This window comes from Otolemur garnettii, unplaced genomic scaffold, assembly GCF_000181295.1.
Source record: "Otolemur garnettii isolate 467f Iridium unplaced genomic scaffold, OtoGar3 scaffold00037, whole genome shotgun sequence".
NCBI classification, from domain to species: Eukaryota; Metazoa; Chordata; class Mammalia; order Primates; family Galagidae; genus Otolemur; species Otolemur garnettii.
The window spans coordinates 516,836-530,297 of record NW_003852432.1 but is presented as its reverse complement, the minus strand read 5'-3'; the positions used below and the strand labels follow the sequence as shown (position 1 = coordinate 530,297).

Genomic DNA, 13,462 nt, shown 5'->3' with positions numbered 1-13,462 from the left:
GGGAACTGAAAATGCAAGGTACAAAAGAACAGGTAGAGTATGATCTCATTTGGGCCAAAATAATGTTCACAGAGAAAATGTCCATTGAGAAATATGTATTAAAGGATTAAAAATATGATCTCCAGATGGTAGGTATATAATGTGCTTGTCTATCTTTTCTAATTTCCTACAACACTATTTATTTAAAATAGGACTGGGTGCAGTGGCTCATGCCTATATCCCAATACTTGGGGAGTCCAAGGCTAGAAGACTGCTCGAGGTCAGGAGTTCAAAAACCAGTCTAAACAAAAGTGAGATCCCGTTTCTGCAAAAATAGAAATAATTAGCCAGGCATCGTGGCAATGCAGTTGTAGTCCCAGCTACTTGAGAGGCGAAGGCAGGAGGATTGCTGAAGCCTCAGGAGTTTGAGGTTGCAGTGAGCTGTGATAACACCACTGCACTGTAGTCTGGGCAACAGAATGAGACCCTATCGCCAAAAAAAAAAAAAATCAGCCAAGTATGGTGACTTACACCTATAATCCTAGCCCCTTGGAAGGCCACGGCAGGAGCATCTCTTAAGATCAGGAGTTCAAGACTAACCTGAGCATAAGCCAGACTCCATCTCAACAAAAAATTAAAAAATTAGCCTGGTGTGGTGGCATGTACCTTTAGTCCCAGCTACTCAGGAGGCTGAAGCAGGAGGATCCCCTGAACCCAGGAGTATGATGTTGCAGTGAGCTACCACAATGCCACTATACTCTATGCCAGGTAACAGTAAGATGGAGGGGAGGGAGGGGAGGAAAGAAGGAAAGAGAGAGAAAAAGGGAAAAGGCTAAGGGAAAAGTTAAACATACATTTAACTTAAAAGGATAATTTTCCAATGAATTTCTAATACCAAACTGAATTTAAAATAAATTTTCTTTTAAAAAAAAAGATGTATAATATTATAGAAGTACTAAAACAAATCTCTGAAAAATAATCTATTACACGCTGAAAAATCTCTAATCCAAATATCTAAAATGCAGCTTGGCGCCTATAGCTCAGTGGCTAGGGATCTAACCACATACACCCAGGCTGGGGTTCAAACCCAGCCCAGACCTGTCAAATAACAATGACAACTAAGACCAAAAAAAAAAAAAAAGAAAGAAACAGCTCGGCATTGGGGAGGGATACAAGATGGGCAAGAATAAGCGGTTCTTCCAGAAACTGAAGGTTTAGATATTTTTTGTTTCAGTCATTAATAATATTCAAAAGAAAAAAAAATGAAGCTGGACTATAAAGACCTAAAAATGAGATATGGGCTAGATAATCAATTTAATACCATCTAGTTCAGGAATCAGTAAGCATTTTCTATAAAGGGTTGGGTAAATATTCTAGCCTTTGAAGGCCATATGGTCTCTGGGAAAAATATTCAATTCCTCTGAGTAGTCCAAAACAATGGACATAGACAATATATAACCAAATGTGTGTAGCTGTGCTCCAATCAAACTTTATTTGCAAAAATAGGCAGCCAGCCTGTAGACCATAAATTTACCCACCCTAGTCTAGAGTATTAAAAATTCCAACTAAATGAAAAGGATTTAATTCCACCTATATCTGCAAATGAGGTTAAATTAACTAATCTATAATTGGTTTTTTTAAATCTGTAATTGTGATATCACTCAAAAGTCAAGTAAAGTCTTCTACTGCCTATCAAAATTTCAATTCATCTTTAAAAGGGAATCCTTTCCTCTATCTCTCACCTTACACAACAATCAAATAAAAATGGATTAAAGACTTAAATATAAGACATGAAACTATTAAATTTCTTTTTTTTTTTTTAGAGATAGAGTCTCACTTTGTCACCCTCAGTACAGTATGGTGGCGTCACAGCTCACAGCAACCTCCAGCTCTTGGGCTTAGTCGATTCTCTTGCCTCAGCCTCCCGAGTAGCTGGGACTACAGGTGCCCACCACAATGCCTGGCTATTTTTTTATTGCAGTTTGGCCGAAGCCAGGTTTGAACCTGCCAACCTTGGTATATGGGGCCAGCGCCTTACTCACTGAGCCACAGGTACCACCCAAACTATTAAATTTCTAAAAGAAAATACTGGGGAAATGCTTTAGGACATTGATTTGGGCAACAATTTCTTGAGTAAGGCCTCCAAAGCACAGGCAACCAAAGCAAAATTTGATAAATAGGACATATCATGCTAAAAAGCTTCTGCACAGCAAGGAAAACAATTAGCAAAGTGAAGGGACAATCTCCAGAAATATTTGCAACTATCTATCTGACCAGATTAATAACCAGAATATATAAGGAACCTAAACAACCTAGTAGCAAAATATCTAAAAAATCCAATTTAAAAATGAGCAAAAGACCTGAAAACACATTTGTCAAAACAAGATATACAAATGACCAACAAGTACTTGAAAAAAATGCTCAACATTACCAATTACCAAAGAAATACAAATCAAAACTACAAGATATTGTCTTATACCAATTAAAAAGGCTATTGCCAAAAAACAGAAAATAACAAATGTTAGCAAGGATGTAGATTAAGGGTAATATTTGTACACTGTTGGTAGGAATGCAAATTAGTACAGCCACTATAGAAAACAATATAGAGGTTCCTTGAAAAACTAAAATTAGAATTACCATATAATCCAGCAATCCCACTAGTGGGTATATAGCCAAAAGAAAGAAAATCAGTATGTGAAAGAAACAATTGTACTTCCATGTTTATTGCAACACTATTTACAATAGCGGAGACATAGAATCAATCCATGCCCATCAACAGATGAATAGATAAAGAAAATATAGTATACACACACAAAAGAATATTATCCAGTCATAAAAAATAAAATCCTGTCATTTGTAGCAACATGAACAGAACTTAGGACATTATGTTAAATGAAGTAAGCCAGGCACAGAAAGATAAATATCACATGTTCTCACTCATATGAGAACAAAATATTGATCTCATGGATATAATGAATAGAATTGTCGTTACTGGAGGCTGAGAAGACTAGAGGGAGAAGGGGATAAAGTGGGGTTGATTAACAAGTACAAAAATACAGTTGTGGCTTGGTAACTGTAGCTCAGTGGCTACGGCATCGGCCACATATACTGGGGCTGACAGGTTCAAACCCAGCCCAGGCCTGCCAAAATAACAGTAACAACAACCAAAAAAATAGTCAGGCATTGTGGCAGGTGCCTATAGCCCCAGCTACTTGGCAAAAAAATAATTTAAGCCCAAGAGTTTAAGGTTGCTGTGAGCTGTGATGCCACAGCACTCTACCAAGGGCAACATAGTGAGATTCTGTCACCAAAAAAAAAAAAGAAAGAAAGAAAGAAAGAAATACAGTTGTATAGAAAAAGTTCCAGTGTTCAACAGCACATGAGAGTGACTATAATTAATAATTTATCATATACTTCAAAATAGCTAGGAGATTTGGAATGTTCCCAACTCAAAGAAATGATTAAGTGTTTGAGATGACAGCCATCCCAAATACCCTGATTTAATCATTATACATTGTATACTTATATAAAAATATCACTATTAATTACCGGGTTAATAACAGGAATATATAAGAAACCCAAACAAGGTAGCAAATGCATGATTATTATATATCAATTAAAAAGGATCCTTTCCTTAGTCAAGTAAGTTTATATGCATTATATTCAGCACAGTCCTTCACTAAGAGCTGACAGTTTGTAGGATAAAGTAGAAGGGCACAGGATATAAAACCAGAAGGTTCAAAACCTGAGTTCAGGGCAGCGCCTGTTGCTCAGCAAGTAGGGTGCCAGCCCCATATACTGAAGGTGGCGGGTTCAAACCCAGCCCTGGCCAAACTACAACAAAAAGATAGCCAGGCAGGCGCCTGTAGTCCCAGCTACTCAGGAGGCTGAGGCAAAAGAATTGCCTAAACCAAGAGCTAGAGGTTGCTGTGATACCACAGCACTCTACTGAGGGAGACAAAGTAAGACTCTTGTCTCTTAAAAAAAAAAAAAAACCTGAGTTCAAATTCTGAAGTAATAGTCATGTAACACTAAAGCCTGTTTCTCATTCATAAAACAGAGATAACATCACATTCTTAGGGTTACACAGAAGTTTGAAAAGTATAGGTTCTGAAAGTATTTTGTAATTGTTAAGTGTTACATAAATTATCATCACTGAATTTTGCAAAGAAAGCATTTCATGATAATGCAACTGGATTACAAAATAACCACCATGGCTTTCTGCTTCTGGGCAACAACTTAGTATTTCAAACTAACTTACCAATAGAGACACTACTGTACTAGAGTAGAAGGCCAAATCTTCTATAATTTCGGTGCGCCGATTTGCTCCAATTCGTAAGGAACGACTATGTACTTCTTCAGGTAACACTGTAAGGATTTCCAGCAAAAAAGGCAGAGAAGTTACATCATTGCTATATCTACAAAAGAAAAGGGAAGAGATATAAGTTATTTAAAAACAGAAAATATACAAGTGCATAAGATAGCATCCATCAGAATAACCTATGGCAATAAAAGAGGCAGTCCCACTATTGTTACGGGGGAGAAAAGAGACATTATCTTTTATACATAGGTATAGTCTTTTGGAAAAGTATCTGGAAAGATCACCCAATCAAAATTTCAAACTGCATAATCTTTGACCTAGCTGTTTCACTTCCAGCAATTTCTCTTTCAAAGAAAAACTCATATATACAGGCAAAGATAAATAAACACATGTGTACTATAGTTTTTTTTTTTAATATATAAAGTTGAAAGAATGCTATATTCTTTCTTATACAGCAAAACCAATGGGAAAAACATAAATGTTCTCCATAATTAAGTAGGATAAAAAAGGTTACAGTTATACAATGGAACATATGAGGGCTGTCTGGAAAGTATCCATCTGTGTACTATGGAAAAAGGAGATATAGGCATCTGGATACTTTTGACATCCCTCCTACATGGCTATTATAATGAAAGTGTTGTCTTTAAGTCATCACATGAAAAAATGGTCACAATGTAGTAAGTTAAAAAAGTATATAAAACATATTAAATATAAGTGAATATATAGGTATACTAAAATACATAGACATATTAAAATATATATGCACAATGTAAGGATAAACACATATTGTATTATCTTTAGTAGGATAATAAAATACACTTTCATACATAGTGCACTCTCATAAAATGCATAAAGGAAAGTCTGTATTACCATATAGCCAATTGTTAATAGTGGTTACTTACAAAATACAAGGGTAAGGGAAATGGTGTTCACACTGTACTTTGAAAACTTCATACTGTGAGAATTTTTTCAAGGATCACGTGCTAACTTCTCAATCAAAATTTACTTAAAAAACTAAGCTCCATATAAACTCTTTAATGATACACTATACTTGAAAGTATAAAAAGATACTCACTTTTGTTAAAAAATAATTTCCCAATGAAATGCCAAAACGCAAGTAAATATCAACATTATCTTCCCAAGGACCATGAGGAAATATTTTATTTAAAATAGTGGTCTACATGTATCTCAAAAGAATATTGTCTCTCTGATAGATACAAAACAAACCGCAGTCAATAAGAACATATATTCATAACAACCTTCAATTAAATATAATCTTAACTCCTATAACATTTTTACAAAATCACTTACACCAGTTAGTGGGCATGACCCACAAGGCAATAAAAGACATTGCTGTAGTATTGTGTACATGTGTATAAATTACAAGGGTACATCCCCCACATGATATATTTCTGTAGTATTTAAATTTTAGATAAATTTTAATTTGACAAGTGTTAATAACATAATTCTGTACTAAGAGTTCAGGGAAACTGTCCAGCTACTGCTAACAAATTTCTGTGTAAGTTTATGATAATGTCAAAGTCTAGTTAGTATACAGTGGATACAAATTACTTACTTTTCAACCAATGTTTGTACACATCCCTTCCAGGAAGGCATCTGTAGGGCAAGGTCTGCTATTGCTAAAGCCAGCTAAATAAGAAGAGAGATTAAATAAATCTCTTGAGAACTGATGAACAGAAATATAGTGTTACCATCAACAGTAATTGGAAAGCCAAGAAACTAAATTTCTTTCAAATGACATGACAACTGAGACTGATTCCCCCCCCATTTTTCCTAATCCCTACATATACATACATACACACACACACACACAAACATACATATATGTGTGTGTGTGTGTATATATATATATCGTGTAAACTCTCCTGGATTGGCTACAAATTGCTGGGATTTAAAAGTTAACCTTTATAAATTAAAAACAAAAATAAGAGTCTACAGAATTTCCTCAAAATATACCAATACTTACATTTAATTGGCAATATCACAGAACTTCATGGACAGATAAATTATACTTTGCCAAAAGGCCAAAGCTACTGACAAAGTAAGACCTTTGACTCAGTTCTCAAGTACTGGATTGCCATTTCCCTTCTCTTTCCATTTCTCATGTTGAAGCCTTACATAAAGCCTTCTCTTCAAGGGCACTTCTATGCCAGGCAGAGAACATGTGTAAGTATGAATTCACCCAAGCTTCCAATTTTCCTTTCTAACTCACATATTTCCCTAAGAGGGAAGGCCAGATGCTCTGGTTCACTGAGTTTCATTCATTGACGATGAGACCTTTACCAGACAATAAGGCCAGAATAAAACCACATAGTAGTTTTGGTTGTGCGTATAGTTGTTTGTTTGTTTGTTTGTTTTTTGAGAGTCTTGCTCTATTTCCCAGGCTGGAGTAGAGTGGGCCACTCAATGTTCACTGTAACCTCGAACTAAAGCATTCCTCCTGCCTCATTCTCCTAAGTACCTAGACTATGGTACATGCCACCATGCACAGCTAATTCTTTTATTTTTATTTTTTTAGAAACAGAGTCTTTCTACATTGCCCAGGTTGGTCTCAAACTCGTGGCCTCAAGCAATCCTCCTGCCTCAGTGCTGGGATTATAGGAATAAGCACCACACCAGGCCCATAATATATTTTAATCTTATAATTTTAACAGTAGAGGTCATATGCATACCTGTGAAAACATACACTCACCTTTGCCATTTCTGGTATTTAAGTTTATTTAAAACCAACTGAACTCTAAGATTAATACAAAAGATTAAAATTGTCATTTTCTATTCATTTGTAAGAATATAACAATGCATCTCTAAAAAAGTTGTTAACATTACCTCACATGGCCTAGCAAAGTCAATTAAAATAAACTTTGTAAATATAAATGGCCCTCCAAATTTTCCTAACAAGAAGCACAGGATTTACCTGCGTTACAATGACAGGTGACAAGTCTTTCAAGTTCTGGATATGGGTTAGCAATGAGTCCCGTAAAGAGGCATGAGAGTCCGTGGGGAGCTCATAAAATGAGGTCTGAATCTTCATTTTCATGGTTTGTGCAGCAAAATAGCATGATTCCACATCCTGTCGGATCTGTAACAATTGGTCGGAAATTTCCCACGCATGAACCTGAAAGCAGATTAGACAAAGATGTCTTAAAAAATACTGCTTCTCTAAGTAATTTTAATGCCATACAACCTCAATACTTATATAAACATATAAACATATTTAGACCAAAGAATAATGGAAGAAATATATGACAAACTAAATTACCCATTAATTCAGCCAATAGTTCAAACTACATTGTTGGAGGCCTTGCTCAACAAAAGTTATTTCCTAAGATCTCTCTGACTCATTCTAGGAAGGAATAAGAGCTATCAATTGAATTAATAGATATAATCCTGCTGATTAGAATCAATTGTGTGGGGGGTAGAGTATGAAGAAAAATGCCCCTGAAGATTTGAAACTAAAATGTCACTGTATACCTTCCAACCATAACCTATAGGTTGGGGGTTTCTTCCCTTTTCCCACTTAAATAAACTTTGTTTACTCTGCGAATTAAGCCCCAAAGCTGTCATATCTATAAATAGGAGAATGTACTGGTCTCAGTGGGTCTACATTTAGATCTTTAGTTCCTAATAAAATAACAGAAAAACTATCTTGGCCCAAGTAAATATTTCACATATTTCAACTATTTTCTGATGTATTTATATTTGGCAAAGTGCTACACGTTCTACTAAAATCTTTTTATCTTTATGTATTTATTTATTTTTTGAGACAGTCTAACTTTGCCACCTCAATAGAGTGCTAGCTCACAGCAATCTCAAACTCTTGGGGTCAGGTAGTTCTCTTGCCTCAGCTTCCTAAGTAGCTGGGACTACAGGCGCTAATTCTAGCAATGGGGTTCAGGCTGATCCTGAGCTCAAGCAATCCACCCACTTCGGCCTCCAAAGTGCTAAAATTACAGGTGAAAGCCACCACACCTAGCTTAGTAAAATCTTTTTAATGGGAGAAAACCTTACCTATAGAAATAACACAAAGAACAAAAGTATAAAATTTTGTATCTAATGGCTAGTTACCATTATAAAAGGAAGTCCCATTTTATATATTTTTTAAATCCTCTCAAGAAAAAAGAAAGTCCTACTTTAAAAATAAATTTGAAAATGAAATTATGTCTACACAGTAGACAACTAATTAATGACTCACAAATTCTAATTCTAATTCTAATCCAATTCTACACTAAACTGCCTCTTCATGGTAGAAGGGTTAAATGGACTGACAATAAAATTTTCAATATTGATTCAGGAATAGAGCAGAGATCAATTTTTTATGAACATAGAACACTTCATAAGTAATACATAATTATACTTCGAGACCTTTCTAAAAATAGGCCCAGGTGCTATGGGTCATCATGCCTCAGTACTTTGGGAGGCCGACGCAGAAAGATCACTTGAGGTGTGAATTCAAGACCAGCCTGATCAACAAGCAGAGATCCTGTCTCTACAAAAAAAAAAAAGATGTTTTAATTATTCAGGTGTGGTAGCATGTGCCTACAGTCCCAGAGACTCAGCAGGAGCGACTGAACCTAAGTAATTGGGAGATGATAGTGAACTGTGATGACACCACTGCTCTCCAAGCCTGGCCAACAGAACAACCTTATCTCTTAAAAAAAAAAGACTTTCCAAAGAAAGATAAGCATCAAGACAAGACGCAGAAACTGGTAGAATATAAATGGCCTGTACAAGGTCCTAAAGTAAATGGAAAGTAGAGACTCTGAATTTCATAATCATAGATTTACTGTCATAAAACTTAGCTTTCAAACAAGTTGGTAAACAGTAAGCATAAAGCATTAGCTTCCTTCCAGATACACTATCTTTTATTAATTTTGTTTGCATAGTGTCTCCACAATACTCAATAAATGTTTCATGATGGCCAAGCATGGTGGCTCATGTCTAAGCACTTTGGGAGGCAGAGACAAGAGGATTATTTGAGGTCAGCAGTTCAAAACCAGCCTAGGAAACATAGTGAGACCCCCATCTCTACAAAAAACAGGAAAATCACCTGGGCATGGTGGATGGTGGTATATGCCTGAAGTCCCAGTTACTTGGGAAGCTGAGGCCAGAGGATTGCTTGAACTGAGGAGTGTGAGATTGCAGTGAACTATAATGATGCCACTGCACTCTAGCCCTGAACAACAAGGTAAGACTATGTCTCAAAATGAAAATTTTTTTTAAAAGTTCAATAAATTGGGGTGGCGCTGTGGCTCAAAGGAGTAAGGCGCCAGCCCCATATGCCGGAGGTGGCAAGTTCAAACCCGGCCCAGGCCAAAAACTGCAAAAAAAAAAAAAATTTAATAAATTAATGTACTACTATTAACACCAATTTTCCTCCATCAAGTAAAAAAGCTTCTAGTCACAAAGTTTCTAGTCATTCATTATCTAATAAATAATCCAAGCACATCTACAAGTTAATATGCCACCAGAACATCTTTATTTTGTACAAATTGATTTGGAATCTCCACAAATACTCTCATAAAAACAAAGCATTAGACAGCAAAACCAAAACACTAACAGACATTTACTACATAACTAGGTATTACCTGGCTATCTCTAAGGGATGGAGACAAAGCAATAACATCTATTAAGACTTATGGGGTTTCAGCATCAGTACACACAAAAGCAAAGGTAAACAATAGGGTGTCTAATAGATCTAAGAACAGAGGACCACCAAAAGAGCCAATAGGTATTTCAACAGACAGTACAGGCAGCAAATTTAAGGACTGAAGATGAAAATGGAAGAGTTGTTGTCCAATCCATTAGCAGGTAAGTAAAAGAGATTTGACAGCTATGGAACAGGTTAGCCTCCATAAAACCTTAAAACTGAAGACTGAGAAAAGGGCCTCATATTGAGAAGAAATTGCTGCTAACAGAATCAAAATTATACAGGACCCCTATAAGAGAGCCAAAGGAATAAAAACAGAGGGTTACAAAACTAGGAAATCTCAGAAATCAAACCATCACATTTGCAAATACTACCTGAAAACAACAGAAAATAAGCTCTATTAAAAAGTTGGAGGCTTCGGAGGTGCCTGTGGCTCAAAGGAGTAGGGCGCTGGCCCCATATGCTGGATGTGGCAGGTTCAAACTCAGCCTGGGCCAGGCACCTGTAGTCCCAGTTACTTGGGAGGCAGAGGCAGGAGAATCGCTTGAGCCCAGGAGTTGAAGGTTGCTGTGAGCTGTGATGCCACAGCACTCTACCCAGAGTGACAGCTTGAGGCTCTGTCTCAAAAAAAAAAAAAAAGTTAGAAATGTTACTCTTAACCAAGCCATCTTCTAAAAGTTCAGAAAAACTAATTTTGTAAAAATAAGTAATTGAAGTCAAAAGTCATACATAGCTCTGAGGGGAAAAAGAGAATGAGCAGAATAACATACCTATAAAAAATGACCACCAGAAAAACAGGTTTTAAAAACTAGCCTACTATTTCAAAATGAGCTGAAAGAAGATTCCAGATACAGTGAACAGAACTAAAATTTACAGAAATTAGATGAAAGAATTCAGGAAAAATCAGAAATTAAAGAGGAAAAAAATCACATCAGTAATGAAGACTAGGAAGAATTTTACATGTCACTAAACACATCAGACAACGTCTTCAAAGAAACAGAAGGTGAATAGGAGGCCAGAGCCAGGCATAGTGGCTCATGCCTACAATCCCAACTTTTTGGGAGGCTAAGGCAGGAGGATCACTTAAGGTCAGAAGTTCAGGACCAGCCTGGGCAACACAGCAAGACTGCATATCTAAAAATAATAATAATAAATTAGCCAGGCTCAGCACCCGTAGCACAGTAGTTACTGCACAGCCACATACACTGAAGGTAGCAGGTTCAAACCCAGCCCGGGCCAGCTAAAACAACTGCAACAAAAAATAGCTGGGCGTTATGGTGGGTGCCTGTAGTCCTAACTACTTGGGAGGCTGAGGCAAAAAAAATCACTTAAGCCCAAGAGTTTGAAGTTGCTGTGAGCTATGAGCTGTGGCAACCAAGTGAGACTCTGTCTCAGAAATAAATAAATAAATAAATAAGCCAGGCATGATGGTGCACATCTGTAATCCCAGCTACTCAGAAAGCTTCGGAAGGATCACTTGAACCTTGAACCCAGAAGCATGAGGTTACAGTGAGTTATGATGCCACTGCACTCTAGCTTGGGTAACAGAGTCTTGGGTAATAGAGTGAGAACTTGTATCAGGGGGGAAAAAAAAGAACCAATGCTTTTTGAAGAACTACAGATTCAAGAAGGAAACACACAAGATGAGCCCTGAATATATCCTGTCACACTAGAAAGGACAGAAGCTATGACCACTAGAGCCATTTTTCAAATGTAATGAGGAGTCAACTTAATGATAGGACTGAAGATGAAAATGGAAGAGGTGTTGTCCAATCCAACAGCAGGTAAGTAAAAGAGATCTGGGCAGTTGTGTGTACCTCAGCCCAAGAAGGACGTGTTGAGGTTGGCAATCCACCAAGGACAGTAACTACCATGGCTTCCAGTGCTTTGGCCAAACCTCAGATGTATGGCCTCTTGGCCAGGCACCTACGGATTCATATTGTTGGAGCATTTGTTGTATCCCTGGGGGTTGCAGTTTTCTATAAGTTTGCTGTGGCTGAACCAAGAAAGAAGGCATATGGAGATTTGTACGGAAATTATGATTCTATGAAAGATTTTGGGGAGATGAGGAAGACTGGTGTCTTTCAGAGCATAAAATAATTTTGAAATATAAAGAATTTCTTTGGGCTGATTTACATAGACGTTTGTCACTGACCTGTGTTCCTGAGCTATGAATATGAGTGATAAATAAACTATTAATAAATTCAAAAAGAGAGAGAGAGATCTGACAGCTATGCAACAGGTTAGCCTCTATAAAACAGTAAAACTGAGAAAAGGGCCTCACTGGCCAAAGACACAGTAATTTAGGATTCAGCGAGGGACTTGGATTATCACATATACTGAAATTCACAAGAACTGATAAAGTTTTATCTTTTTATAAGAAAAAATTAGCCACCATAGGAGACAGGTTATGATCAGACATAAACTCTTTATCTTACAAGGGAAGAATCATGCATTTATCCTGGTTTTCCAATATAAACTGTACTATGGGGTAGATGAGAAGAGTCTCTTTATAGAAGTATTCTAGCAAATAAATAAAAAAGAAATGACACATTTAGAATTATCACCACTTTGCAACCCACAAACAATAGATCTAAGCACTGAACAACAACAGCTGATTACATCACCAAAAAAAGTGGAAAATGGGTGGTTTAAAGTTAGCTTCAAATGCAGTGCTAACCCTACACTGAAGTATAAAATCTACTTCCATTCTCCCTACACATGGCCTTAGTAACTTGATTAAATGATATAACATGGCAGAAGGGACATTCTGGGATTTCCAAGGTTAGGTCAAAAGCAGCTTTGGAGCTTCTATCTTAGTATCCTGAACAACACTCAGAGGAAAGCCAACTGCCATGTGAGAACTCAAGACTACTCTACTGGAAAGACAGTATGGGAAGGCCCAGAGACTACAAAGAAAGCCAAAGGGCCCAGCTGAGTCTAGCCTTCCATCCATTCTTACTAGAATGTTAGGCATGTAACTGGAAGCATCTGAGAAACTCCGGATGACCCTAACTACCAAATTGGATGCCACGAAGCCCTGCTGAATTCCTGACCTACCAAGTTGTAAGATACCATTTGAAATAGTTTTGTTGCAAGTCACTAAGTTCTGGGATAATCTGGTTTCACAGTAGTAGACAATCAAAACAGAGAGACAACCAGATATTATACACCTTACTGATGACAGAACAAGATATCATAATGACAAGGGGATCAACTCTGTGTTTCAACAAACCTCTGAATCCAGCTACCAATATGCAGGAAATACAGAGAAGAGGAGAACTGCATTACAACTAAATAGTCAGCAAAATCCCCTGTGGAAAATTCTACAAGTCAAATGGCCTACATTCCTCAACAGATAAACAAACCACAGAAAATGGGAACCTGCGAATTAAAAGACACTCAAAAAATACTTTATTTTAATTTATTTAGGGTAGCTGGTACTACAGGCGCCCATCACAATGCCCGGCTATACATATATTATTTTATTATTG

The 13,462-nt window shown here is 36.9% G+C and overlaps 1 protein-coding gene across 2 annotated transcripts in view; it reads right to left on the bottom strand.

Moving 5' to 3' along the window:
* TNPO3 (transportin 3) overlaps window positions 1–13,462 on the bottom strand; it is a 102,216-nt gene that overhangs the window by 61,015 nt on the left and 27,739 nt on the right. For both annotated transcript variants that reach the window (XM_003789744.3, XM_023513204.1), the window contains 3 exons: window positions 7,236–7,436; window positions 5,877–5,950; window positions 4,241–4,397 (listed from right to left, as the gene is read on the bottom strand). In XM_003789744.3, the coding sequence (XP_003789792.1) occupies window positions 4,241–4,397; window positions 5,877–5,950; window positions 7,236–7,436 (432 nt within the window). The remainder of the gene's footprint in view (window positions 1–4,240; window positions 4,398–5,876; window positions 5,951–7,235; window positions 7,437–13,462) is intronic.